The following is a 26,442-nucleotide window of genomic DNA, read 5'->3' as shown; positions in this document are numbered from 1 at the left end:
TAAACAAAAGCTGTCGTCGGGATTGGCTGGTTGGATTTTGCGTCGCGTCGCGTCGTTGCCGCTTCTCTGTTTATCATTTAAAGGTCCAATGTCGCGCAAAAACGGACTCTTGTGAGGTTTAAGTCGTGTTATAATGTTGTTACCGCCTCAGAAACAGGTTCAGTCCTGGTTTAGTCCTGGTTCAGTTCTGAGTTCTGATTTCCACCTGCTTTTTAGACCGATGTTTAGTCGTTCTGGAGACCTGATTTAGTCCTGGTTTAGTCCTGATTTAATCCTGGTTTAGACCTGGTTTAATCCTGGTTTAGCCCTGGTTTAACCCTGGTTTAGTCCTGGTTTAGACCTGATTTAGACTTGGTTTAGTCCTGGTTTAGTTCTTGTTTAGACCTGGTTTAGTCCTGGTCTAGTCCTGGTTTAGTCCTTGTTTAGTCCTGGTTTAGTCCTTGTTTAGTCCTGGTTTAGATCTGATTTTGTCCTGGTTTCGACCTGGTTTAATCCTGGTTTAGCCCTGGTTTAACCCTGGTTTAGTTCTGATTTAGACCTGGTTTAGACTTGGTTTAATCCTTGTTTAGACCTGGTTTAGTTCTGGTTTAGTCCTTGTTTAGACCTGGTTTAGACCTGGTTTAGTCCTGGTTTAGACCTGGTTTAGACCTGGTTTTAGACCTGGTTTAGACTTGGTTTAGACCTGGTTTAGTCCTTGTTTAGACCTGGTTTAGTCCTGGTTTAGATCTGGTTTAGACCTGGTTTTAGACCTGGTTTGGTCCTAATTTAGTCCTGGTTTAGTCCTTGTTTAGACCTGGTTTAGACCTGGTTTAGTCCTGGTTTAGTCCTGGTTTAGTCCTGGTTTAGTCCTGGTTTAGTCCTGGTTTAGTCCTGGTTTAGTCTTAGTTTAGTCCTTGTTTAGACCTGGTTTAGTCCTGGTTTAGTCCTGGTTTAGTCCTGGTTTAGTCCTGGTTTAGTCCTGGTTTAGACCTGGTTTAGTCCTGGTTTAGTCTTAGTTTAGTCCTTGTTTAGTCCTTGTTTAGTCCTTGTTTAGACCTGGTTTAGTCCTGGTTTAGTCCTGGTTTAGTCCTGGTTTAGTCCTGGTTTAGTCTTAGTTTAGTCCTTGTTTAGTCCTTGTTTAGACCTGGTTTAGTCCTGGTTTAGTCCTGGTTTAGTCTTAGTTTAGTCCTTGTTTAGTCCTTGTTTAGTCCTGGTTTAGTCCTGGTTTAGTCCTGGTTTAGTCCTGGTTTAGTCTTAGTTTAGTCTTTGTTTAGTCCTTGTTTAGTCCTGGTTTGTCCTGGTTTAGTCCTGGTTTAGTCCTGGTTTAGACCTGGTTTAGACCTGGTTTAGTCCTGGTTTAGTCCTGGTTTAGTCCTGGTTTAGACCTTGTTTAGTCCTTGTTTAGTCCTGGTTTAGTCCTGGTTTAGTCCTGGTTTAGACCTTGGTTTAGTCCTGGTTTAGTCCTGGTTTAGTCCTCTGTGTCTGTGGTCCAGTCCAGGTGAGTTTCTTGTGGTTCTGGTTCTGGAGTCAGTTGATGATCCGCTCATCAACACCGTGTCTCCTCCTCCTCCTCTGCACGTGCGCCAAGGATTTTTACCCATGAGCCCGCGCGCGCTCTCTCTCTCTCTCTCTCTCTCTCTCTCTCTCTCTCTCTCTCTCTCTCTCTCTCTCTCTCTCTCTCTTACGCATTACGCAACGAAGGAGAAGAAGAAACAGAGGAGAAGAAGAGAAGAAGAAAGAGGAGGAGGAGGAGAAAGTGTTTCGTTTGGCGCAGATTAGAAAAAGCGACACTTCAGGACCGCGGACAGCGACTAAAAAAACACCACAACAACACGCGGGGTTTTTGTGTTTCAAATGTTTTTATTGATGTGGAAACGGGTTTAGATACAAATATGTCATTCAAACTGCACATGTACACACACTTTTTACACTTTGATGCAGGTAAAACACAACTTATAAACCAAAAAACTAATCACAAGAAATATAACTAGCGTCATACAAAGTAATAATAATAATAATAATAATAATAATAATAATAATAATAATACAAATAATAATAATAGTGATAATAATAATAATAATAATAATAATAATAATAATAATAATAATAATAGTAATAATAATAATAATAATAGTGATAATAATAATAATAATAGTGATAATAATAATAATAATAATAATAGAAATAATAAAAAAATAATAATAATAGTGATAATAATATAATAATAGTGATAATAATAATAGTGATAGTAATAATAATAATAATAATAGTGATAATAATAATAATAATAGTGATAATAATAATAGTGATAATAATAATATAATAACAATAATAATAATAATAATAATAATAAATATACTACTACTATTATTAATAACAAATAAAAAAATAAAAAATAAATAAAATAAAAATAATAGTAATTATAATATAAAACTTTTTGACTCACCATACGGCATTAAGCCTTTCTGTCTTCATAGAGACCAAACTAGACCGAGTTACAGGTCAGATCTGTGGAGAGGCGACCCCGCTCACAGTCAGAATGCTGTTTTAGTCCTTCTATCCAGTGTTGGTTTAGACGTGTTCTAGACCTGGTTTAGAACTGGTTTAGTCCTAGTTTATTCCTGGTTTACACCTGGTTTAGACTTATTTTAGTCCTTATTTAGTCCTGACTTAGACCTGGTTTAATCCTGGTTTAGTCCTAGTTTAGTCCTTGTTCAGTCCTAGTTTAGTCCTAGTTTAGTCCTAGTTTAGTCCTTGTTTAGTCCTAGTTTAGACCTGGTTTAGTCCTGGTTTAATCCTGGTTTAGTCCTGGTTTAATCCTGGTTTAGTCCTAGTTTAGACCTGGTTTAGTCCTAGTTTAGTCCTTGTTTAGTCCTAGTTTAGTCCTTGTTTAGACCTGGTTTAGTCCTAGTTTAGTCCTTGTTTAGTCCTAGTTTAGACCTGGTTTATTCCTGGTTTATTCCTGGTTTAATCCTGGTTTAGTGCTAGTTTATACCTAGTTTAGTCCTGGTTTAGTCCTGGTTTGGACCTGGTTTGGTCGTAGTTTAGACCTGGTTCAGTTCTGGGTTCCATCTGCTTTTTAGATGTATGTCTAGTCATTCTGTAAACCTGATTTAGTCCTGGTTTAGTCCCGTTTTAATCCTGGTTTAGTTCCTAATTTATCCAGAATATAGTTCCAAAAATACCAAGACTATTATTCTGAAGTTTGTGGAAGTCGCCCGAAATATAACTGATGTGTTTTGTTTGTTTGTTAATTGTTTATATTCTGATTCTCAAACCCGATCAGAACCAGACTTAATCCTCCTCTGTGGTTCGGTCCAGGGGAGTGTGGATGAACAGCGCCCTCTGCTGGACACACGGGTTGTTTACCATTACGGCACGTTTAATTCTTTAATTCTTTTGTTACTGTTCGTGTTTGTTTATCTGACTCAAGTTGAGACGTGAGTTTATGTGTAATTATTTTTTTTTTAAAAGGTGCATTGTGTAACTTTTCTGGTGGAGAGTCCGTCAAATGCTAAACACGAAATCCATGGAGCTGTTATTGCTTTGTCTGGAATGTTTCACAGTACGGCATTAGACCTTTCTATCTTCGTGTAGAACCAGGTCAGATCTGTGGAGAGGCGACCCCGCTCACAGTCAGAATGTTGTTTTTCGAGGTTTTCAAGTTTTACCGTCTTGTGTTCTTTTTTCCTGAGGTGGTTTTGGCAGAACTTGGACTTGTGTTTTGTTCTTTTATCTTTTTTTTTTTTTTTAACCTTTGTCTGTTCAGTTTTTTTTACCTTTGGACCATTTCAAGCGACTCACTGGACTTAAACGACTTGAAGTGCAATAAATAACTGGAAAAATCAGAGCGGGACCAGACCAGGACTGAAACCAGACAGGGACCAGACCGGGACCAGACCAGGACTGAAACCAGACAGGGACCAGACCAGGACCAGACCAGGACTGAAACCAGACCGGGACCAGACCAGGACTGAAACCAGACAGGGACCAGACCAGGACTGAAACCAGACAGGGACCAGACCGGGACCAGACCGGGACCAGACCGGGACTCAGACCAGACTGGGACCAGACCAGGACTGAGACCAGACAGGGACCGAGACCGGGACCAGACCAGGACTGACACCAGACCGGGACCAGACCGAGATTAAGACCAGACCGGGACCAGACCGGGACCAGACAAGACAAGACCAGACCGGGACCAGACCGGGACCAGACCGGGACCAGAGCAGGACTGAGACCGGGACCAGACCAGGACTGAGACCAGACCGGGACCAGACTGGGACCAGACCGGGACCAGACCGAGACTAAGACCAGACCGGGACCAGACCGGGACCAGACCAAGACTAAGACCAGACTGGGACCAGACCGGGACCAGACTGGGACCAGACCGGGACCAGACCGAGACTAAGACCAGACCGGGACCAGACCGGGACCAGACCAAGACTAAGACCAGACTGGGACCAGACCGGGACCAGACTGAGACCAGACCGGGACCAGACCGGGACCAGACCGAGACTAAGACCAGACTGGGACCAGACCGGGACCAGACCAAGACTGAGATTAGAACTGAGACCAGACCGGGACCAGACCGGGACCGAAACCAGATTGAGACCAGACTGGGACCAGAGCAGGACTGAGACCGAGACCAGACCAGGACCAGACCGGGATCAGACCTGGACCAGACTGAAACTGAGATCCTGTACCATTTCAAGCGACTCATTGGACTTGCACGACTTGAATTGTAATAAAAAAACTGCAAAAAATGAGTTCTAAGACTTTTGACCTTTAGTGTTTGTCACAAAGACGCTTTACAGATCATTAAATCTGTCGCTCACACACACAAAACTTTCAAACTAGGCAATGTGGGTGAAGAAAACAACAACAGTTTATTTATTTTTTATTAATTTGTTTATCTTTTGCTCTGGCGCCCTCCTGTGGCTCCTGATTTTCCCAGCGTCTCCCATCCAAGTCCAGACCCAGACCCCGGTCCTGCTGAGCTCCTGAGATCAGGTCAGGTCTTCAAACGCACAAGAAAAGAATGAAGAAGAATCTGATCTGCTTCCTTTTCCAGACAAAACATCAACACCGATAAGACGAGGAGAAAATTCAGTTTAGTCCAATGAGATTCATTTGGTCTTCAGATTTTCTATGTTATTAGGTTCTTTTTCTCAGACCTGGAGTTTTATTTCATACCTGACAGTTTCGACTGCTCGCTCGCGTCTTCCTCAGAGTCACGTGACGTTTCTGTGTCGTGTCGCTCAGCTGATTTAAACAGGTTTTGGCGCTGTCTTCCTACCGGTGGAGGCAGGACGACAGCGCCACCTGCAGTCCCACTTCCTCAGGACAGTTTCCCAGGTGTGTGAGAGTAAAAAAGCCCCTCGTCCCGGTTTACAGTCCTGCAGGCACGTTTCCATATTTTGATTGTTTCTTTAATCCAGCGGATGTTTGTTTTCCTCCGTCCCCGTCCATAACGTGGTTCTCTCTTTTACAATGGTCAGAAACGGCTGATTTGAGTTGTTCCTGTTCTGCTTTGTGTTTTGTTACTCGTGTTTCGCCTTCGCTGTTTCCTTCTGTTCTATGTTCCTTTTTTCGTGGACTGAACGCCCTCCCTGTTTCCCCGGTGTGTGTTTTATTGCAGGACATGCAGGGTGTTTCGTATATGACGTTACATTTATGCTCCGGTTCTATTTTGTCTTTCGGGTGGACGAGTAATTGTCTGAGTTTTCTGTACGGTTTTACTGGTGTGCTGATATTGTGTTTTTTCCTCGCCCTCTGTACTGAGGAAGTGGGACTGCAGGTGGCGCTGTCGTCCTGCCTCCACCGAGAGGAAGACAGCGCCAAAACCTGTTTAAATCAGCTGACCAGACACGTCACAGCAACGTCACGTGACTCTGAGGAAGACGCGAGCGAGCAGTCGAAACTGTCAGGTATGAAATAAAACTCCAGGTCTGAAAAAAAGAACCTAATAACATAGAAAATTCAGTTTGTCGATGAAGTTTGAAGACGTTTTTCTGAGCTCGTCCAAGCTGCTTCTTCAGTTCTGGTCAGACGCTGTTGGACACTTCCTTATATCTGTCTGCAGGGAGGAGCTAACTACACTGAAACTACTCTGAAACTAACACACACACACTTGTTTACAGTTTGTTAGTTCAGTTTTTTGACCTGTACAGGGGGTGGGGGTCTAATTAGCAGAACAATTCATGGCCAAAACGGAGCTTCAACCAAACTAACTTTTGTCCCGTCGACAAACTGAATTTTCTCCTCGCTGTGGATTCTACCCGGACGACAACTAAACAGCTAAATGAGACTATCCCGGGTTTGTTTTATTTAGTCTTTGTTTAGTTTAATTGATCACATTCACACAGTTATTTTAAATTCATTTTATTTGGTTATATCCTTTTGTTTAAACTTACCACCTTTACCTGTGACTCCACCTGGTCTGGGAACAAAGAGGGGGCGTGTCTTTCGGCGGCCATATTTATAGGCTCAGGGGGAGGAGTTGGTCCAGACCATGTGGAGGGAAGCCTCAGAATTGGTTCTTTTTGTTTTATCAAATTGGTTTGGAGAATTTTGGTTTTAGTGTTTCTAGTTGAGTTGGAGCTGTTTAAACTGTTTAGTTTAAAGGGGGATTTAGGCCTCGGATGATAAACTAATGCAGCACAGCAGGAAAACAAGGAAGGTGCAAGAATTGTACCTGTGAGTTGGTGTAAACCCAGGGGGAGGGACTTCCTCTCTGGGCTGTATAAAAGCAGAGGCAGTGTAATCAGTTAGAGGTTCACCGTCAGTGCAGCCGGGTGCACGTGGGGTATTTTCTTTTGTTCCGTTACTTTCTGTTAGTGATGGGCAGATGAAGCTTCATGAAGCATTGAAGCCTTTCATCCAGTTGCTTCACTCTGGTGCAAAGCTTCCGGAAGCTTCATTTGCTCTAGTAGGACGTCTACTGGATGCAAAAAATATCAGTTGACATGAATTTGAAGTGTGTTGCATTTTGCAGAAAGCCTGTGAATAAAACTGTCAGCAAAGTAAAGAAGTATGCAAAACATGTATATTGTAGTGATGTATACTGTGTGTGTGTATATATATAAATATATATAATATATAATATATATATATATATATATATATACTGGCAGTATGGAAAATTATTATTTGGAAATTATGAAAAAAGCAAATGATCATTTCCAGTGAGGTGAGGGGGGTTGGGGTTGGAGTTTGGACAGTGATTGTGCTTTTGTAACGTTGGGTGATTATGGTTCAGGGACACATCATTGGTTTTTATTTAAAAACAACAGTTTCTCCACTGTGGCAGGTCTCAGGCCATTTCTTTTTTTTGACAATATTTCTCCTGCTTTCGAAAACACGAGCTCACAGGGCACAGATGAGGCAGGCGGACACAAGAATGCCACTGCTAATTTATATAAATGGGGATAGACATATTTCTGTCTCTCCAGCCTTCCAGTATTTGGCTCCATCAGGCACCGTTGGACCTCAGTATGTGCGTCTGCTATTACATTTTGTGTTTGTGTCTGTCTGACTCTGTCATCCAGGCGACACCACAGGTTGTTACCTAAGAAATAAGAATTGTTTTTTTGAATGAAGACTGAGCAGTTTATTTCGCTGTCAAAACTCGCGGCAAAACCCGAACCACTTCCTGAATCAGTCACGTGGTACAGCCGGGCAGCGAGGCTTCGGACGTCATCATTTTCAGCTCCTCCCCTAAATGAATCAAGCCTCGATAAGCGCTTCGCGGAAACGCCCCCTCCTCTACTCGGACACACGCCTCGAAGACTCGACACGGAACGTCACATCACTACTTTCTGTTGCTTTTGCTTTAATTAAGCACAGTTATTTTTGTAAATATGTAATTGAATTTTGCCCACAACTCAGTGAAGGTTGCAATAAATAATTTTTTGGTAACGGGACATTGTTTCATCTGACTCCTACTTCGTCCATTTGGGCCAGCTTCCCCACAATAATCTTTACATATTTATATTTTAAATGTTCATTAATGTGCTGCTGGCCCTTCACTAATAGATAAAAAAGAATAAGAAATCTACACTATTATGCAAACAATTTAGTTTCCTTTTTCATACAAACTGCTTTGCACTGGACTTTATGTGTATTTTTTTTTTTTTTTAATGCCATTATTCAATCAATCAATCAAACTTTATTTGTGTAGCACTTTTCACACAGTGTTTCATCCATATATACAACAAATTAAACAGAAACATAAAACAGAAACATAAAGCTCCTAAAGGTTCGAGTAAGAATAAAAATGCAGAGCAAAGATCAGATGGAGATTAAGTAAAATAGTAATGATAATTTAATGTAAAACAAATAATAACAATAAGTTAAAACAAGTAAAAGTGTCAATAAAAAGCTAAATTAAAAAGATTTTTGAGTTTTGAGTTTATTTTTTAAAATATGAAGAGACGTGGGCTGTAAAAGCTAAAAGACGCCTCACCGTGAGTTTTATTTTGGACTTTTGGGAGAGTTAAAAGACCTGAGGAGCTGAGAGTCCGAGAGGCTCATGTGATAAAAGCAGATCAGATAAATAAAAAGGACTAAGACCATCAAGAGTTTTATAAACCAATAAAAGAACTTTAAAATCTATCCTGAACCTCACAGCTCATTATTGTACTTGATTCGTTTATCTCTTTGTCAAGACCAGACATGTCAGACCCAGGGGCCAAATTTGGTCCATGATATAATTATATTTGGCCCGTGAGATCATTTCAAGTCTGTATTATGTTTCTCATTTCAGTTTCTGCAGCAGTGACCGAAAAAACCTTCAACAGACTTTAAAACTTAGTTCATTTTTACCTCGGTCGACTTTTCAAAACTCCATCCAGAGTTTTATGTGTCACCAGATTAGACGTCCTGGTTACAGACAGTGGTTATATACGAGTTATAACGAACAAGCAAATCCACCCACGACACGACACGGTGACGTTATACTTACGGTAAATACTGTAAACCACAGGTGTCAAACATGCGGCCCGGGGGCCAGATCCGGCCCTCCAAGACCTTTAATCTGCCCCTCTGCTGATTCTCTACTAAAATATTTTAATTCTATTTTTTATTAAAATATTGTACATTTTCTGCGATGCTGAGCACTGCAGTATCTCCAGCGTCTCTGTACGTGGCCCCTCCCACCAGAGCAGCACAAATGAAGACTTGTCTCTTTCCAAACGCTCTTAAAGGACGATCGTTTTGACTGTTGACCGTGACACCCTCATCAGAAAAATGTCCAACATGAGAAAAGTGGAGCCGACTGCAGGATTTACCTAGAAAAATGTACTTATTCCTATTTATACAAGTTCATGTTAAACAAGTTCATATTAAAACATTGTGTTGAAATTGTATTTTTCTTAAAGTTTCAGGTTGTTCATAATATTATAATATTTTGTAAAAGAAACAGTTCATCAGTTTAAAAAAAATTCTGTAATAGATTTGTGTTTCTCTGCACAAATATTTGAAGTTATTCTTATTATTTTTGGGGTTTATATGACATGAGTTTTCTGATCCGGACACTTTGGGATCAAAGTCGGTTGGATTCGGCCCCCGGAACAAAATGAGTTTGACTCTCCTGCTGTAAACAAACCAAGGTGTTGCCTGTAAACATGAACATGAATTGATGCTGAAGCTGCATTAAACTATAATGTGTAACATTTCATTGGCTGTGACGTCTGTAACAGGACAGTTTGGTCGTGTTTGGTGTAAACTGGGACATTTCAGCGTCCTGAGGAACTTTTGGTCACATTTCACCTGAGAAATGCAGCTGAGATGAAGGTTAAGACTGATGCTCACTGTGGCTGTAGCCGTGAATGTTTTAATCTAAACATACAGAAAACGCTGATATTTGTTAATTATCCCTGGGATAACGTTACGTCTGATGTTCACCAACTGGCTCCACTCTGTTTCTACTAAGATACAGGTGCAGTTTCCCGTTCAGACGAGGAGTTTCTACACAATATCACACAGCAGCGTTCGGTTCCTGAATTCAATGTGACAAGACAAGAAATTTTTACAATAGATTTTAATTAACCCACTTGTTGTTCTGTTGTAGCTCCTTGTTGTGTCATTACTCTGTTTTTACTCTCTGCTACAAACTTGAGCTCAATCGATGTTTCTGAATAATGTCTGTGAAGTGACGTATTTTTGACAGTAAAGTTCCGTCTGTGAATTCGTATTCGTACTGATGAAAGCGTAATCGTAAAGTTTCATTTGGTGATTGTAATTCTTGACGTCGTAACTTTCCAATTCGTCATAATTCTGATGGATAAAATACACACAATATATTTTATGTACGACTGGACTCAATTGAGAGTTTACAAATATTTATTTTATGCGCAACTACAGACAAATATGCACGGATTTCTATTCTATGCGCACAAATATTTTTGAAAACTTTCTTACTCCATATTTCAGGCTCTTTTCTCTAAAATAAATAATGGCTGTAGGTGAGTTTTTCATGTTGACCCCCAAATGTTCCACACAGTCCATCAGATGTTCACTCATGTCCTGCGCACTGCCCACATGAAATAAATAAATAAATATACAGACTAAATAAAATATTACATTTTTAAAACTCCTCTGGTGACACTTTTTACTCTTTCGTGGAATCCCTCGCTCAAAATCCCTGCATTCCCCACCCACGTGACCACCCCGTACCTCCTCCTCCCCTCCTCTCCGTGCGTAACCGTGCGTAACCGTGCCATACCTCCTCTCCTCTCCTCCCCGCGCTCCATCCATCCATCCGCGCTGCGCTCTCGCGTTCCGGGGGCATCTGTCCCTTTAAGAGCTTCATCCTGACAGCATCAGCATCAGCAGCAGCAGCAGCAGCAGCAGCAGCAGCCTCCTCTTCCTCTTCATCCTCCTCTTCCTCTGTCACGGACTCGGGCAGCTCCGTCCGTCCTCTCCGCGTAAACCTCCATCTTGACATCGACATTAATGCCTTTTCCCGCCGCGTCACCGTAGCTCTTTCTACCGCACCTCCTCCTCTTCCTCCTCTTCCTCCTTCCTCCTCCTCTTCCTCCCTCCTCTTTAGACCTGACCTCCTCCCCCCCCCTCCTCAAACATGGCCGAGTTGAATCTGGGCAAAGGTCTGACCGCGGGGAAAGTGGCCAGCAACGTGCAAAAGAAGCTCACCCGCGCGCAGGAAAAGGTAAGGTCACGACGTTTTTGCGCGCGTATCGTAAAAAAAAAATATATATATCGTAAGTGTGGCTTCGTACGTACGTAGTGACATGGTGGTGGTGGTGGTGGGGGGGGAGGAGGTAGGTTAGGGCCAGCGGTGGCGCATCCTCTACCCCGCTGTCCGCACGTCACGACGCCGTAATTCCACGAATTTTTTTGTTTGTTTGACAGCGACTCGTAAATGTGTTCGCCGTGGCACGTTGTCTTGTCATGTCGCTCTGGCCTGTTCGGTGTAGCGGTGACAGATGGCTTCTTTCCCCCCCCCCCCCCCCCACACACACACACACACACACACACATACACATACACACACACGTTCGGTGACGCAGAGCGGGGGGCGGATGTGGAGGGAGGTCATCGCTTCTAACCGTACCGTGACCAAAGGTTTCACGAGTGCGGGTGGGATTTTTTTTCGTGATTTTTTAGGACATGTTTAACGAGTACGGGTGCAGTGCGGCGATGCGGCGGACAGGGGGCGCTGTTCGTCTGTCATAATGCATCATGTGAAAAGTGAGAGTCCCGACGGAGCAGCGGCGGCGCGGGGCACGATGGGGATTCTGGGTCCATCGTGTGTTTTTTTTTTTTTTTGCTTGGTTAGTCGTATTTGGACGTAACGGTACTCGAGTAATTCCATGGAGCTTCTTTTCACAATTTGTGAAAAGTGGTTTGGTCTTTTTTGGTTTGGTCCTGGTTTTCTCCTTTTTGGTTCTGTTTGGTCCTGGTTTAGCTCTGGTTTGGTCCTGGTTTGTTTTTTGGTCCTGGTTTAGCTCTGGTTTGGGCTTTTTTGGTCTTAGTTTGGTCTTTTTTTTTTTTGTTTTTTTTGATTCTAATTTGGTCCTGGTTCAGTTCTGGTATAGTCTTGGTTTGATGTTTTTTGGTTTGGTCCTGGTTTAGTCCTGATTTGGTCTTTTTTGGTCCTGGTTTGGTCTCTTTTTATTCTACTTTGGTCCTGGTTTAGTTCTGGTTTGGTCCTGGTTTAGCTGTGGTTTGGTCTTTTTTGGTCCTGGCTTTAGTCTTTTTTTTGGGTTTTGTTTAGTTTTTTTGATTCTAATTTGGTCCTGGTTTAGTTCTGGTTTGGTCCTGGTTTGTTTTTTGGTTCTGGTTTAGTTCTGGTTTGGCCTTTTTTGGTTCTGGTTTAGTCCTGGTTTGGGCTTTTTTGGTCTTAGTTTGGTCTTTTTTTGTTTTGTTTTTTTTATTCTAATTTGGTCCTGGTTCAGTTCTGGTATAGTCTTGGTTTGATGTTTTTTGGCTTGGTCCTGGTTTGGTCCTGATTTGGTCTTTTTTGGTCCTGGTTTAGCTCTGGTTTGGGCTTTTTTGGTTCTGGTTTGGCCTTTTTTGGTCTTAGTTTGGTCTTTTTTTGTTTTGTTTTTTTTATTCTAATTTGGTCCTGGTTCAGTTCTGGTTTAGTCTTGGTTTGATGTTTTTTGGTTTGGTTCTGGTTTGGCCCGGATGTGGAGGGAGGTCATCGCTTCTAACCGTACCGTGACCAAAGGTTTCACGAGTGCGGGTGTTTTTTTTCGTGATTTTTTAGGACATGTTTAACGAGTACGGGTGCAGTGCGGCGATGCGGCGGACAGGGGGCGCTGTTCGTCTGTCATAATGCATCATGTGAAAAGTGAGAGTCCCGACGGAGCAGCGGCGGCGCGGGGCACGATGGGGATTCTGGGTCCATCGTGTGTGTTTTTTTGCTTGGTTGGTCGTATTTGGACGTAACGGTACTCGAGTAATTCCATGGAGCTTCTTTTCACAATTTGTGAAAAGTGGTTTATTCTTTTTTGGTCCTAGTTTAGTCCTGGTTTGGTCTTTTTTGGTCCTGGTTTAGTCCTGATTTGGTCTTTTTTGGTCCTGGTTTAGTCCTGGTTTGGTCTTTTTTGGTCCTGGTTTAGTCCTGGTTTGGTCTTTTTTGGTTCTGTTTGGTCCTGGTTTAGTCCTGGTTTGGTCTTTTTTGGTCCTGGTTTAGTCCTGGTTTGCTCTTTTTTGGTCCTGGTTTGGTCTTTTTTGGTTCTGGTTTAGTCCTGGTTTGGTCTTTTTTGGTCCTGGTTTAGTCCTGGTTTGGTCTTTTTTGGTCCTGGTTTGGTCCTGGTTTTAGTCCTGGTTTGGTCTTTTTTGGTCCTGGTTTAGCTCTGGTTTGGTCTTTTTTGGTCCTGGTTTAGTCCTGGTTTGGTCTTTTTTGGTTCTGTTTGGTCCTGGTTTAGTCCTGGTTTGGTCTTTTTTGGTCCTGGTTTAGTCCTGGTTTGGTCTTTTTTGGTCCTGGTTTAGTCCATGTTTACACGTTTCCGGCAATGAGTGGAATTACCGAAATAAAAAAAATATATAAATGTGTTTTTTTGTGTGTTATTGTCCCAACAACACACAAAAACAGATTTTATAATAAAGCAACTCACATACAGAAACAGTAAAGTTAGAGATTAAAAATGAGATTAACGCGATTAAAAAACATAAAGCGCTAAATATTACTGTAATTAATTAATCTCAATTAACGCGATAATTTGACACCCCTAAAAATAACGTTCACAAGAGTCCAGTTTGTATCATATTAAACCTTAGAAAGTCGTTTGTCGTTTTGCCTCAGATCCTTCAGAGCCGATTACACAGACGACATCCAGCTGTCCTCTGCGTTAGAGCCAGACGCACGCAGGCTCGCAGGTGCGTACGGTTACCACGGTTACCACACACACACACACCGACCAATGGGAGCGGCCGAGCCCGGACACGCCCCTCGCCGCACAAACACGTCTCATGTTCCGCCGCCGACCGACAAAAGCCTCTGACGTGTTTGTGTTTGGTGAGTAAACAGAGGCTTCGACAGTGATCGAACTCAAGGCCGCGGGGTTAAAACGACGTAACAAAAACGGAAATATCGTACGGCCCAAAGTCTGACGAAAACACCGAGGGATGTCACAGGTAAATCCAGTTAAAAGATCATTTGTTTTACAGTAAAGAGAAAGTCACTTTTAAAATGTATTCCCCTACAGATTACAGATTACAGATTACAGATTACAGATTACATACCCCCGGTTTAGTCCTGATGTGGTCTTTTTTGATCCTGGTTTAGCTCTGGTTTGGATTCTTTTGGTCCTGGTTTGGTCTTTTTTGGTTTGGTCCTGGTTTAGTCCTGGTTTGCTCTTTTTTTGGTCCTGATTTAGTCCTGGTTTGGTCTTTTTTGGTCCTGGTTTACTCCTGGTTTGGTCTTTTTTGGTTTGGTCCTGGTTTAGTCCTGGTTTAGTCTTTTTTGGTCCTGTTTGGTCCTGGTTTAGCTCTGGTTTGGTCTTTTTTGGTCCTGGTTTGGTCCTGGTTTGGTCTTTTTTGGTTTAGTCCTGGTTTGGTCTTTTTTGATTTAGTTCTGGTTTGGTCTTTTTTGGTTTGGTCCTGTTTGGTCCTGGTTCAGCTCCGGTTGGATCTTTTTTGGTCCTGGTTTAGTTCTATTTTAGTCCTGGTTTGGTCTTTTTTTGGTCCTGGTTTAGTCCTGGTTTAGTCTTTTTTGGTCCTGGTTTAGCTCTGGTTTGGTCTTTTTTTTGGTCCTGGTTTAGTCCTGGTTTGGTCTTTTTTTGGTCCTGGTTTAGTTCTGATTTAGTCCTGGTTTGGTCTTTTTTTGGTCCTGGTTTTAGTCCTGGTTTGGTCTTTTGGTCCTGGTTTAGTCTGGTTTGTCTTTTTTGGTCCTGGTTTAGTCCTGGTTTGGTCTTTTTTTGGTCCTGGTTTAGTCCTGGTTTGGTCTTTTTTTTTGGTCCTGGTTTAGTCCTGGTTTGGTCTTTTTTTGGTCCTGGTTTAGTTCTGATTTAGTCCTGGTTTGGTCTTTTTTTTGGTCCTGGTTTAGTCCTGGTTTGGTCTTTTTTGGTCCTGGTTTACTCCTGGTTTGGTCTTTTTTGGTTTGGTCCTGGTTTAGTCCTGGTTTAGTCTTTTTTGGTCCTGTTTGGTCCTGGTTTAGCTCTGGTTTGGTCTTTTTTGGTCCTGGTTTGGTCCTGGTTTGGTCTTTTTTGTTAGTCCTGGTTTGGTCTTTTTTGATTTAGTTCTGGTTTGGTCTTTTTTGGTTTGGTCCTGTTTGGTCCTGGTTCAGCTCCGGTTGGATCTTTTTTGGTCCTGGTTTAGTTCTAGTTTAGTCCTGGTTTGGTCTTTTTTTGGTCCTGGTTTAGTCTTTTTTGGTCCTGGTTTAGCTCTGGTTTGGTCTTTTTTGGTCCTGGTTTAGTCCTGGTTTGGTCTTTTTTTGGTCCTGGTTTGGTCTTTTTTGGTTTGGTCCTGGTTTAGTCCTGGTTTGGTCTTTTTTGGTCCTGGTTTGGTCTCTTTTTTGGTTCTGCTTTAGTCCTGGTTTGGTCCTGTTTGGTCCTGGTTTAGTCCTGGTTTGGTCTTTTTTGGTTCTGGTTTGGTCCTGGTTTAGTTCTGATTTGGTCTTTTAAGGTTTGGTCCTGATTTAGTCCTGGTTTGATCTTTTTTTTTTGGTCCTGGTTTAGTCCTGGTTTGGTCTTTTTTGGTTTTGGTCCTGGTTTAGTCCTGGTTTGGTCTTTTTTGGTTTAGTCCTGGTTTGGTCTTTTTTGGTCCTGGTTTAGTCCTGGTTTGGTCTTTTTTTGGTCCTGGTTTAGTCCTGGTTTGGTCTTTTTTTTGGTCCTGGTTTAGTCCTGGTTTGGTCTTTTTTTGGTCCTGGTTTAGTCCTGGTTTGGTCTTTTTTTTGGTCCTGGTTTAGTCCTGGTTTGGTCTTTTTTGGTTTAGTCCTGGTTTGGTCTTTTTTGGTTTAGTTCTGATTTGGTCTTTTAAGGTTTGGTCCTGATTTAGTCCTGGTTTGATCTTTTTTGGTTTGGTCCTGGTTTAGTCCTGGTTTGGTCTTTTTTGGTTTGGTCCTGGTTTAGTCCTGGTTTGGTCTTTTTTGGTTTAGTCCTGGTTTGGTCTTTTTTGGTCCTGGTTTAGTCCTGGTTTGGTCTTTTTTTTTTGGTCCTGGTTTAGTCCTGGTTTGGTCTTTTTTTTGGTCCTGGTTTAGTCCTGGTTTGGTCTTTTTTTGGTCCTGGTTTGGCCCTGGTTTAGTCCTGATCTGGTCTTTTTTTTTTCTTCTTTTTTTTTTGAGTCAATAATTGCGTATAATAAATCCTCCCCCTCAGAATAATCTCAACTCTATAATTCTATATTTTACTTTCAAACACACCTCAGATTTTCTCAAACATTTTCTGTTTCCTGTTGTATTTTTCCAGCTCGTTCTGACTCTGGTACAAAGACGAGCTGCAGTCACACCACAAGTGTTAAAATTATCATCGAGATTTCACTTCTGTCACAAGCGACGGCGCAAAATAAAAGTCTGGAGAAAAGACTGACAAAAGTAGAGAGAGAAAACGTGAAAAAAGAAAAATGATGTAGTGAGATTTTCATTTACATTTGAATTGGACAAAAAAGGTTTAAGTATCACTGAGCGACATCTCTAAAAAGTGTAAAATGGAAACAAAAATATGAAATCAAAGAAATAAGAAATTGTGAGGCCAAAAAAGTCTCAAGTCTCAAAAAACGTCAGTGTCTTTTATTTGTTTTTCAGTTCAAAATCATCAAGTCTCAATGAAAAATAGTCTCAGTCTCAAACGTCTCAAAAAAAAAAAAAAAAAAACAACTATTTTCTTTATTTGTCTCCAAAACCAAAATGAAAAAAACAGACTAAACCAGGACTAAACCAGCCTCAGTCCTGGTTCAGTTCTGGTTCAGTCCTGTTTTAGACCTGGTTCAGTCCTGATTTAGTCCGTCATCGCAGTTTAAGTCACGTAAACGGGATTATCTGTTTTTTAACGTTTTTCATTTAACCACAAAATCGAAAACTGAAAAAACAAATCATTTTCTGTTTTTTTTTCTTTTTTTTCATTTTGGTTTTGGAGACAAATAATGAAGATAGTTATTTTTTTCATTTTCTTATTTTTTGTTTTATCTTGAAAAACGAATTAACAAATGAACGACTTCCAAAACTGGAAACTAAATCATAAAATAAATATATATTATGAATTATCTTAAAGTCTTGTTTTGTTTTCGTGGACTCAGTCTCGTTTCTCGTCTCGTTTTGTATCATGTTATAATTCTATTTTTTTATTTTCCAGGTTCTCCAAAAACTTGGCAAGGCCGATGAGACCAAAGACGAAGCGTTCGAGGAGTGGGTGATCAACTTCAACAAACAATATGTGAGTAACTCTGCCCCTCCCCCTTTAGTCTGGACCAATCAGAGCACAGTGTCACCTGCGGGCTTCAGACCAGGACTGTCCAGAGTCCAGAGTCCAGTCCAGAGTCCAGAGTCCAGTCCAGAGGCCAGTCCAGAGTCCAGAGTCCAGAGTCCAGAGTCCAGAGAGTCCAGTCCAGAGTCCAGAGTCCAGAGTCCAGAGTCCAGTCCAGTCCAGAGTCCAGAGTCCAGTCCAGAGTCCAGAGTCCAGTCCAGTCCAGTCCAGTCCAGAGTCCAGAGTCCAGTCCAGAGTCCAGAGTCCAGAGTCCAGAGTCCAGAGTCCAGTCCAGAGTCCAATCCAGAGTCCAGTCCAGAGTCCAGAGTCCAGTCCAGAGTCCAATCCAGAGTCCAGAGTCCAGTCCAGAGTCCAGTCCAGAGTCCAATCCAAAGTCCAGACTCCAGGGTCCAGTCCAGAGTCCAGTCCAGAGTCCAGTCCAGATTCCAGAGTCCAGTCCAGAGTCCAGTCCAAAGTCCAGAGTCCAGAGTCCAGATCCAGAGTCCAGAGTCCAATCCAGAGTCCAGAGTCCAGTCCAGAGTCCAGTCCAGAGTCCAGAGTCCAGTCCAGAGTCCAGTCAGAGTCCAGAGTCCAGAGTCCAGTCCAGAGTCCAGTCAGAGTCCAGTCCAGAGTCCAGTCCAGAGTCCAGTCCAGAGTCCAGTCCAGAGTCAGTCCAGAGTCCAGAGTCCAAGTCCAGAGTCCAGAGTCCAGTCCAGAGTCCAGAGTCAGTCCAGAGTCCAGTCCAGAGTCCAGCCCAGAGTCCAGTCCAGAGTCCAGAGTCCAGAGTCCAGAGTCCAGAGTCCAGAGTCCAGAGTCCAGTCCAGAGTCCAGAGTCCAGTCCAGAGTCCAGAGTCCAGCCCAGAGTCCAATCCAGAGTCCAGTTCAGAGTCCAGAGTCCATAGTCCAGTCCAGAGTCCAGTCCACAGTCCAGAGTCCAGAGTCCAGAGTCAGTTCAGAGTCCAGTCCAGAGTCCAGAGTCCAGTCCAGAGTCCAGTCCAGTCCAGAGAGTCCAGAGTCCAGAGTCCAGTCCAGAGTCCAGAGTCCAGTCCAGAGTCCAATCCAGACTCCAGTCCAGGGTCAGTCCAGCCTCCAGTCCAGAGTCCAGTCCAGAGTCCAGTCCAGAGTCCAGTCCAGAGCCAGTCCAGAGTCCAGAGTCCAGTCCAGAGTCCAGTCCAGAGTCCAGAGTCAGTCCAGTCCAGTCCAGTCCAGTCCAGTCCAGTCCAGTCCAGTCCAGAGTCCAGTCCAGAGTCCAGTCCAGAGTCCAGTCCAGTCCAGTCCAGTCCAGAGTCCAGTCCAGAGTCCAGTCCAGAGTCCAGTCCAGGTCACTGCTCACGTTACAGCCCCAGAGACAAATGTGTCACAAAACTATAAACTGGATAAACAAGTGGCCCACAGCCTTCAGCTCCAGTCAAATGAGGCTCATCGAGGACGGCAGTTACAGGAGGGAATTTGGAGCCAGTTCCACTTCAGGAAAAGAAAAGTAAAGTAAAGATAAGATAAGATGGCATGTCCAAACTATGGCCCGTGAGCCCAAATGCGGCCGTCAGACAAATTTTTCTCGGCCCTCGGGTTTTCAGGAGAATTGGCCCCAAATTACCTTGCTTCAATGAAAAATTTACTTTTTATTGCAAGTTTTTTTGAAAATGTAAATTGATAAAGCCAATATTTAATACATAGTGTGTGTTTTTGAGGATCTTAGCGTGAATAAAGGACTTGATGTTTCATTCTAACGGGTTAAACCTGAACATATTTCGATTATTCACTGTATTTAGCACCGGACTAAGACCCTCGATCTGCTTCATCTGTGTTTCGATATGTGGCCGTTTGCAGTGTTGGGAAGTTTAATTTTAAAATGTAATCCCCTACAGATTACAGATTACACACCTCAAAATGTAGTTTGTAACGTAATCCATAAAGTTATTTAAATTGAGTAACGTAAACTGAATACTTTGGATTACTTGATTTGCTGTAGAGAAGCAAAGACGAGGATGGTTTAGACCTGGTTTTAGACCTGGTTTAGTCCTGGTTTAGACCTGGTTTTAGACCTGTTTTAGATCTAGTTTAGATCTGGTTTAGAACTGGTTTAGACCTGGTCTTAGTCCTGGTTTAGACACCTGGTTTTTAGACCTGTTTTAGACCTGTTTTAGACCTGGTTTAGATCTGGTTTAAAACTAGTTTAGACCTGGTCTTAGTCCTGGTTTAGACCTGGTTTAGACCTGTTTTAGACCTGGTTTTTGTCCTGGTTTAGACCTGGTTTTTGTCCTGGTTTAGATCTGGTTTAGACCTAGTTTTTGTCCTGTTTTAGACCTGTTTTTAGACCTGGTTTTAGATCTGGTTTAGAACTAGTTTAGACCTGGTTTAGTCCTGGTTTAGACCTGGTTTAGACCTGGTTTAGCCTAGTTTAGACCTGGTTTTAGTCCTGGTTTAGACCTGGTTTTAGACCTGGTTTAGTTTTAGACCTAGTTTTTGTCCTGGTTTAGACCTGGTTTAGATCTAGTTTAGACCTGGTTTAGTTTCCGGCCGTGAGTGGAATTATCGAAAAAAAAAAAAGAAAAAAGAAAAAAAAAGGAGGGGGATACAACCCAAAATGTAAAAACAGGAAAATCCCTCTGTGTAATCCATTTAATTCAACAAAGTAACTGTAATCCAATTACCGCTCACTGAAACAGTAACTGTAACTGAATACAGTTACTCATAATTTGTACTCTGATTACGTAACTCCAGTACATGTAATCTGTTACTTCCCGACACTGGCCGTTGATGAAAAGAGTTTGGACACCTCTGCCTTAAGCCTTTTACAATAATTTTTTACCTGCAGTGAGTTGAGCAGATTAACGACTCGCGGCGCAGAAGAATGTTTGAATCTGTTCAGTTTCATCAGCTCAAACTGACGGTGAAGAACACGGGTCGGGGTCACTGGGCTCCTTCCTGCCGCGCTTCATCACCGCCTCCTCAAAAATTTATGTTATTAGGTTCTTTTTCTCAGACCTGGAGTCTTATTTCATACCTGACAGTTTGGACTGCTCACCAGCGTCTTCCTCAGAGTCACGTGATGTTGCTGTGACGTGTCTGGTCAGCTGATTTAAAGGTTGTATAGAGGATTTTCCAAGGAACGAGAAATCCAGCGACTGTTTGTCCTTTTTCAAATGTTGCGCATGCGTGAAACCACCCCCCCCCCCTACAGCTCCTACGTAGAAACACCTCCTCCCTCCTCCTCCTTACGCCACAAACAGGTTTGTTTACAGCCGCTGCACATGACTTGTAAACAACTAACTACAGTGTTGGTTAGGACAAGAACGGAGAAGTGAGGAGCGGAGGAGAGGGGAGAGTGGATCGGGCAGCGGGGACAGGAGCAGGAAAGGGGTGCAGAGAAGGTTGCGCGGAGATTCAGTGCGAATGAACTAGCTACAACACGCAGCAGCAAGCGGACTCTTTCTTTGCCTTGAAAATTACGTTTTCAGACATAGGATATCGCTTTCGTGTCCTGAAAAACGTTTGTGGAGCTCTTGGAAATAAAGTACGTTTTCATAATAAGCAGAAGTTTCCTGTCCAGGAGTAATTTGTGGACCAGTGCGTCAGTCTTTAGACCCTTCGTCTGCTTCAGTCGCGCCATCGCTGGAATGAATCTCCAAGAATCACCTTAGTTTGGCTTCGCTGCTTTTCCCCTTGTCTTCTTCTTTCAGCGACCTCAAAAACGGACTTTCTTTTGCGGCGAACTGCTCCTGGATTCTTGTCGCCATTGCAACAAACTTTGTGCGAACTGCGAGGAAGATATAGGTCAAAAAAGCCGCTAAGAACTGTTGCGTTGGTGGAGTAAACAGCGTCTGTGCGTCTTGCGTCTGTGGACTGTGTGACAGTCGTACGTAAACCACGTACCGGCGGCGCAGGCAAGTCAGTTACGCTAGAAACGTAGGGAGTTTGATTGACAGCCTGTCAGCTCACAGATAACGAGGCAGTGTCGTTATCTATTGGCAAATGTTTAGCCCCACCACGTCCAGAGTTGATGAATTTTTATTCTCTTTTTTTTGGTCATCATAATTACAAGGCGACTGCATCTATAATCTATCACTGACAATTTGAAACAAAAAAAATCCTCCATACAACCTTTAAACAGGTTTTGGCGCTGTCTTCCTACCGGTGGAGGCAGGACGACAGCGCCACCTGCAGTCCCACTTCCTCAGGACAGTTTCCCAGGTGTGTGAGAGTAAAAAAGCCCCTCGTCCCGGTTTACAGTCCTGTGGGCACGTTTCCGTATTTCGATTGCTTAGGAGACAGAGGAAAACAAACATCGCCGCTGGATTAAAGAAGCAATCGAAATAGGAAAACGTGCCCACAGGACTGTAAACCAGGACGAGGGGCTTTTTTACTCTCACACACCCGGGAAACTGTCCTGAGGAAGTGGGACTGCAGGTGGCGCTGTCGTCCTGCCTCCACCGGTAGGAAGACAGCGCCAAAACCTGTTTAAATCAGCTGACCAGACACGACACAGCAACATCACGAGACTCTGAGGAAGACGCGAGCGAGCAGTCGAAACTGTCAGGTATGAAATAAAACTCTAGGTCTGAGAAAAAGAACCTAATAACATAGAAAATCTGAAGACCAAATGAATCTCATTGGACTATTATCCTCAAAAATGTACCGACGTGAGCTCGGGGCCACGCTTATTATTTTACCCGCTCTTTTAGTCTGTGATTTAAGTTTGACTGACAGGTTACCGAACCACGTTGTTAACAATAACGTAAAATAGAGTCCATGCATTCTCGGTAAAACGTCAACATTACATTTTTATCCACTTCATGTAATTTAAACCGTCTTAAAAAATAGAGACGTTGGCTGATTCTTGAGCAGACAGATTGTACATGCGGACAGTGTCGGGGAGTAACAGATTACATGTACTGGAGTTAAGTAATCAGAGTACAAATTTTGAGTAACTGTATTCAGTTACAGTTACTGTTTTAGTGAGTGGTAATTGGATTACAGTTACTTTGTTGAAATAAATGGATTACACAGAGGGATGTTCCTATTCTCACATTCTGGGCTAATATCCTTTTTTTTTTTCATTTTTTTTAGTAAATCCACTCATTGCTGGACACTAAACCAGGACTAAACCAGGACTAAACCAGGACTAAACCAGGTCTAAACCAGGACTAAACCAGGTCTAAACCAGGTCTAAACCAGGACTAAACCAGGACTAAACCAGGACTAAACCAGGTCTAAACCAGGTCTAAACCAGGACTAAAACCAGGTCTAAACCAGGACTAAACCAGGTCTAAACCAGGACTAAACCAGGTCTAAACCAGGACTAAACCAGGACTAAACCAGGTCTAAACCAGGACTAAACCAGGACTAAACCAGGTCTAAACCAGGTCTAAACCAGGACTTAAACCAGGTCTAAACCAGGACTAAACCAGGTCTAAACCAGGTCTAAACCAGGACTAAACCAGGTCTAAACCAGGACTAAACCAGGACTAAACCAGGTCTAAACCAGGTCTAAAACCAGGACTAAAACCAGGTCTAAACCAGGTCTAAAACCAGGACTAAACCAGGTCTAAACCAGGACTAAACCAGGACTAAACCAGGTCTAAACCAGGTCTAAACCAGGTCTAAAACCAGGTCTAAACCAGGTCTAAACCAGGACTAAAACCAGGTCTAAACCAGGTCTAAACCAGGACTAAACCAGGACTAAACCAGGACTAAACCAGGTCTAAACCAGGTCTAAACCAGGACTAAACCAGGTCTAAACCAGGACTAAACCAGGACTAAAACCAAGTCTAACCTAGATCTAAAACCAGGTCTAAACCAGGACTAAACCAGGACTAAAACCAGGTCTAAACCAGGACTAAACCAGGATTAAAACCAAAGTCTAAACCAGGACTAAACCAGGACTAAATCAGGATCTAAACCAGGAAACCAGGTCTAAACCAGGACTAAACCAGGTCTAAACCAGGACAAAACCAGGTCTAAAACCAGGTCTAAACCAGGACTAAACCAGGACTAAAACCAGGTCTAAACCAGGACTAAACCAGGTCTAAACCAGGACTAAACCAGGTCTAAAACCAGGACTAAACCAGTCTAAACCAGGACTAAAACCAGGACTAAAACCAGGTCTAAACCAGGATCTAAACCAGGACTAAACCAGGACTAAAACCAGGTCTAAAACCAGGACTAAACCAGGACTAAAACCAGGATTAAACCAGGACTAAACCAGGTCTAAAACCAGGTCTAAACTAGATCTAAACCAGGGCCAAACAGGATTTAACAGGACAAAACTATTCTCTCAGTAATATTTTTAATACGGTTCAGGAAAGTCTGGGCTTTTTATTTTATTTTTAAGTAATCCAAAGTATTCAGATTACATTACTCACTTTAAGTAATTTAATGGATTACGTTACAAACTACATTTTGGGATATGTAATCTGTAATCTGTAGGGGATTACATTTTAAAAGTAAACTTCCCAACACTGCATGCGGATCCATAGACGCATTAAGAATCTCGGACTTCTGGTCATCGCGTAATCCACACAGGGAAGGATTTTCCGAAAAAGTGAGCATCAAATTCCCGACAGATTTTTGGTCAAAATTCATCTCTTTTGTCTTAGAAATTTACGAATGGACAAAACGGCAAAAATAAAAACACCAGGATCAGGTAGAGCGGGTTAAAGGGAAAATCTTGTGTGAAATACTTTTACTTTTTACTCTTTACTTAAGTCGACGTTTTCTCGTGATACTTTTATTTTTACTCGTGTAATTCTTTGCTCCAGGATCTGTAACAAAAACTGATCACTTCTTTCACCACTGGTTGAAAAGCGACGACATGATCCACGGCTACGTTCAGACCGCAGGACTTAAAGGTTGTATGGAGGATTTTTTTTTGTTTCAAATTGTCAGTGATAGATTATAGATGCAGTCGCCTTGTAATTATGATGACCAAAAAAAAGAGAATAAAAATTCATCAACTCTGGACGTGGTGGGGCTAAACATTTGCCAATAGATAACGACACTGCCTCGTTATCTGTGAGCTGACAGGCTGTCAATCAAACTCCCTACGTTTCTAGTGTAACTGACTTGCCTGCGCCGCCGGTACGTGGTTTACGTACGACTGTCACACAGTCCACAGACGCAAGACGCACAGACGCTGTTTACTCCACCAACGCAACAGTTCTTAGTGGCTTTTTTTGACCTATATCTTCCTCGCAGTTCGCACAAAGTTTGTTGCAATGGCGACAAGAATCCAGGAGCAGTTCGCCGCAAAAGAAAGTCAGTTTTTGAGGTCGCTGAAAGAAGAAGACAAGGGGAAAAGCAGCGAAGCCAAACTAAGGTGATTCTTGGAGATTCATTCCAGCGATGGCGCGACTGAAGCAGACGAAGGGTCTAAAGACTGACGCACTGGTCCACAAATTACTCCTGGACAGGAAACTTCTGCTTATTATGAAAACTTACTTTATTTCCAAGAGCTAGACAAACGTTTTTCAGGACATGAAAGCGATGTCCTATGTCTGAAAACGTCATTTTCAATGCAAAGAAAGAGTCCACTTGCTGCTGCGTGTTGTAGCTAGTTCATTCGCACTGAATCTCCGCACAACCTTCTCTGCACCCCTTTCCTGCTCCTGTCCCCGCTGCCCGATCCGCTCTTCCCCCTGCTCCTCACTTCTCCGGGCACGGAATCTCCGTGCACCACCGCTCCCCTCTCCTCTCTCCTCTCTCCTCTTCTCCCTGCTCCTCACTTCTCGTCCGCGAACGAAATGTCCGCACACCCCCTCCCCCCGCTCCTCACTTCTCCGTCTTGCCTAACCAACACTGTAGTTAGTTGTTTACAAGTCATGTGCAGCGGCTGTAAACAAACCTGTTTGTGGCGTAAGGAGGAGGAGGGAGGAGGCGTTTCTACGTAGGAGCTGTAGGGGAGGGGAGGTGGTTTCACGCATGCGCAACATTTGAAAAAGGACAAACAGTCGCTGGATTTCGTTCCTTCCTCTATACAACCTTTAACGCTCAATTCAGATTTTTTTTGCGAGGTCGTTCACGTTTCCAGTTAAATGTGACCTGTATGTGATCTCCAGTGTGAACTTTAAACACGCCAAAAGTGTCCCGCATGAGCATCGGAGGAAACAACGACGTCACACTCAGCGAGCGTGTTCAGAGTTTACAGAAGTCGCCTAAACTCTGGGCTCGTTTCCCAAAATCTGGTCCAGTTGTTGGTAAAATGTTCAGGTTACACGTCCACGGCCGCTTCGTTTCTTTGAGTCTTTATCCTCCTTGTTTTTGTCTCGCAGGTTCTTTATTTTGACGTTGACGTTGGAGCCAGAACCGTCTGTAGTCGCGCTCGGACATTTCTTTGGCGATCGTTTCAAAAACCGCCCAGTTCCGATAAGACTCCTCCAATTTGTCCTGAACACATCGATCCCCCCAAATATGAATAAACCCTCTAACTTCATGACGAGACTCTGAGCCTGACGTGTAGGTGGGATGAATGTGACCTGACCGTTCAGACTGAAGTCGCATGTCAAAAGATCAAGATATGTATCGGTTTTAGGAGGAAATATCCAAGTGTCCTGGGTCACATTTGCGAAAAAATTGATCTGTGTCGTTCAGACTGTCATTAAAAGATCAGATACAGGAGCATAGGGGCGAAAAAAATCAGATTTGGGTCACTTCAGGCTGCAGTCTGAACGTTTGTCTAAGATACTTTTCTGTTTCCTCCGCAGGCAGAAGGCAGTAAACTCCAGCGGGACCTGCGGGCGTATCTGGAGGCAGTCAAAGGTAACTGACTGATAAGATTAGGGATGCACCGATAACAAAACTGGTATCTGTATTAGGGATGGGCATGATTAGTGGATTAATCGATAATTGATCATTAAGAATTTCATCGATTACGTTCATTTTTTAATCGACAAACCGAATGTAAGTTGCTGTACGTAGCGTAGGGAGACCAAACGTCCGTGTCCGGGGACAAACGGGTCTGTACATGTGTCTCTGCATCAGAAGGAGCGAGACACAAACAGTGGGTCAGTCTGTAACGAACCGAAGCACAAATGTGGATTTAATGATGATTTGTACAAGAAATTCCACACTTTTCGTTCCGGTCGGGACAAGTGT

The 26,442-nt window shown here is 42.9% G+C and overlaps 1 protein-coding gene across 1 annotated transcript in view; it reads left to right on the top strand.

Moving 5' to 3' along the window:
- The first annotated feature begins 11,063 nt into the window (after positions 1-11,063).
- The window catches only part of LOC129408075 (myc box-dependent-interacting protein 1-like), a 54,678-nt gene continuing 39,299 nt past the window's right edge, over positions 11,064-26,442 (top strand). Inside the window, exons 1-3 of the mRNA XM_055150796.1 lie at positions 11,064-11,150; positions 17,239-17,319; positions 26,052-26,106. Of these exons, the coding sequence (XP_055006771.1) occupies positions 11,064-11,150; positions 17,239-17,319; positions 26,052-26,106 (223 nt within the window). The remainder of the gene's footprint in view (positions 11,151-17,238; positions 17,320-26,051; positions 26,107-26,442) is intronic.

The sequence above is a fragment of the Boleophthalmus pectinirostris genome, unplaced genomic scaffold, assembly GCF_026225935.1.
Source record: "Boleophthalmus pectinirostris isolate CB_2022bp ecotype Guang Dong unplaced genomic scaffold, ASM2622593v1 HiC_scaffold_1, whole genome shotgun sequence".
Taxonomy (NCBI): domain Eukaryota; kingdom Metazoa; phylum Chordata; class Actinopteri; order Gobiiformes; family Gobiidae; genus Boleophthalmus; species Boleophthalmus pectinirostris.
This window is presented reverse-complemented; position numbering and strand designations above follow the sequence as displayed.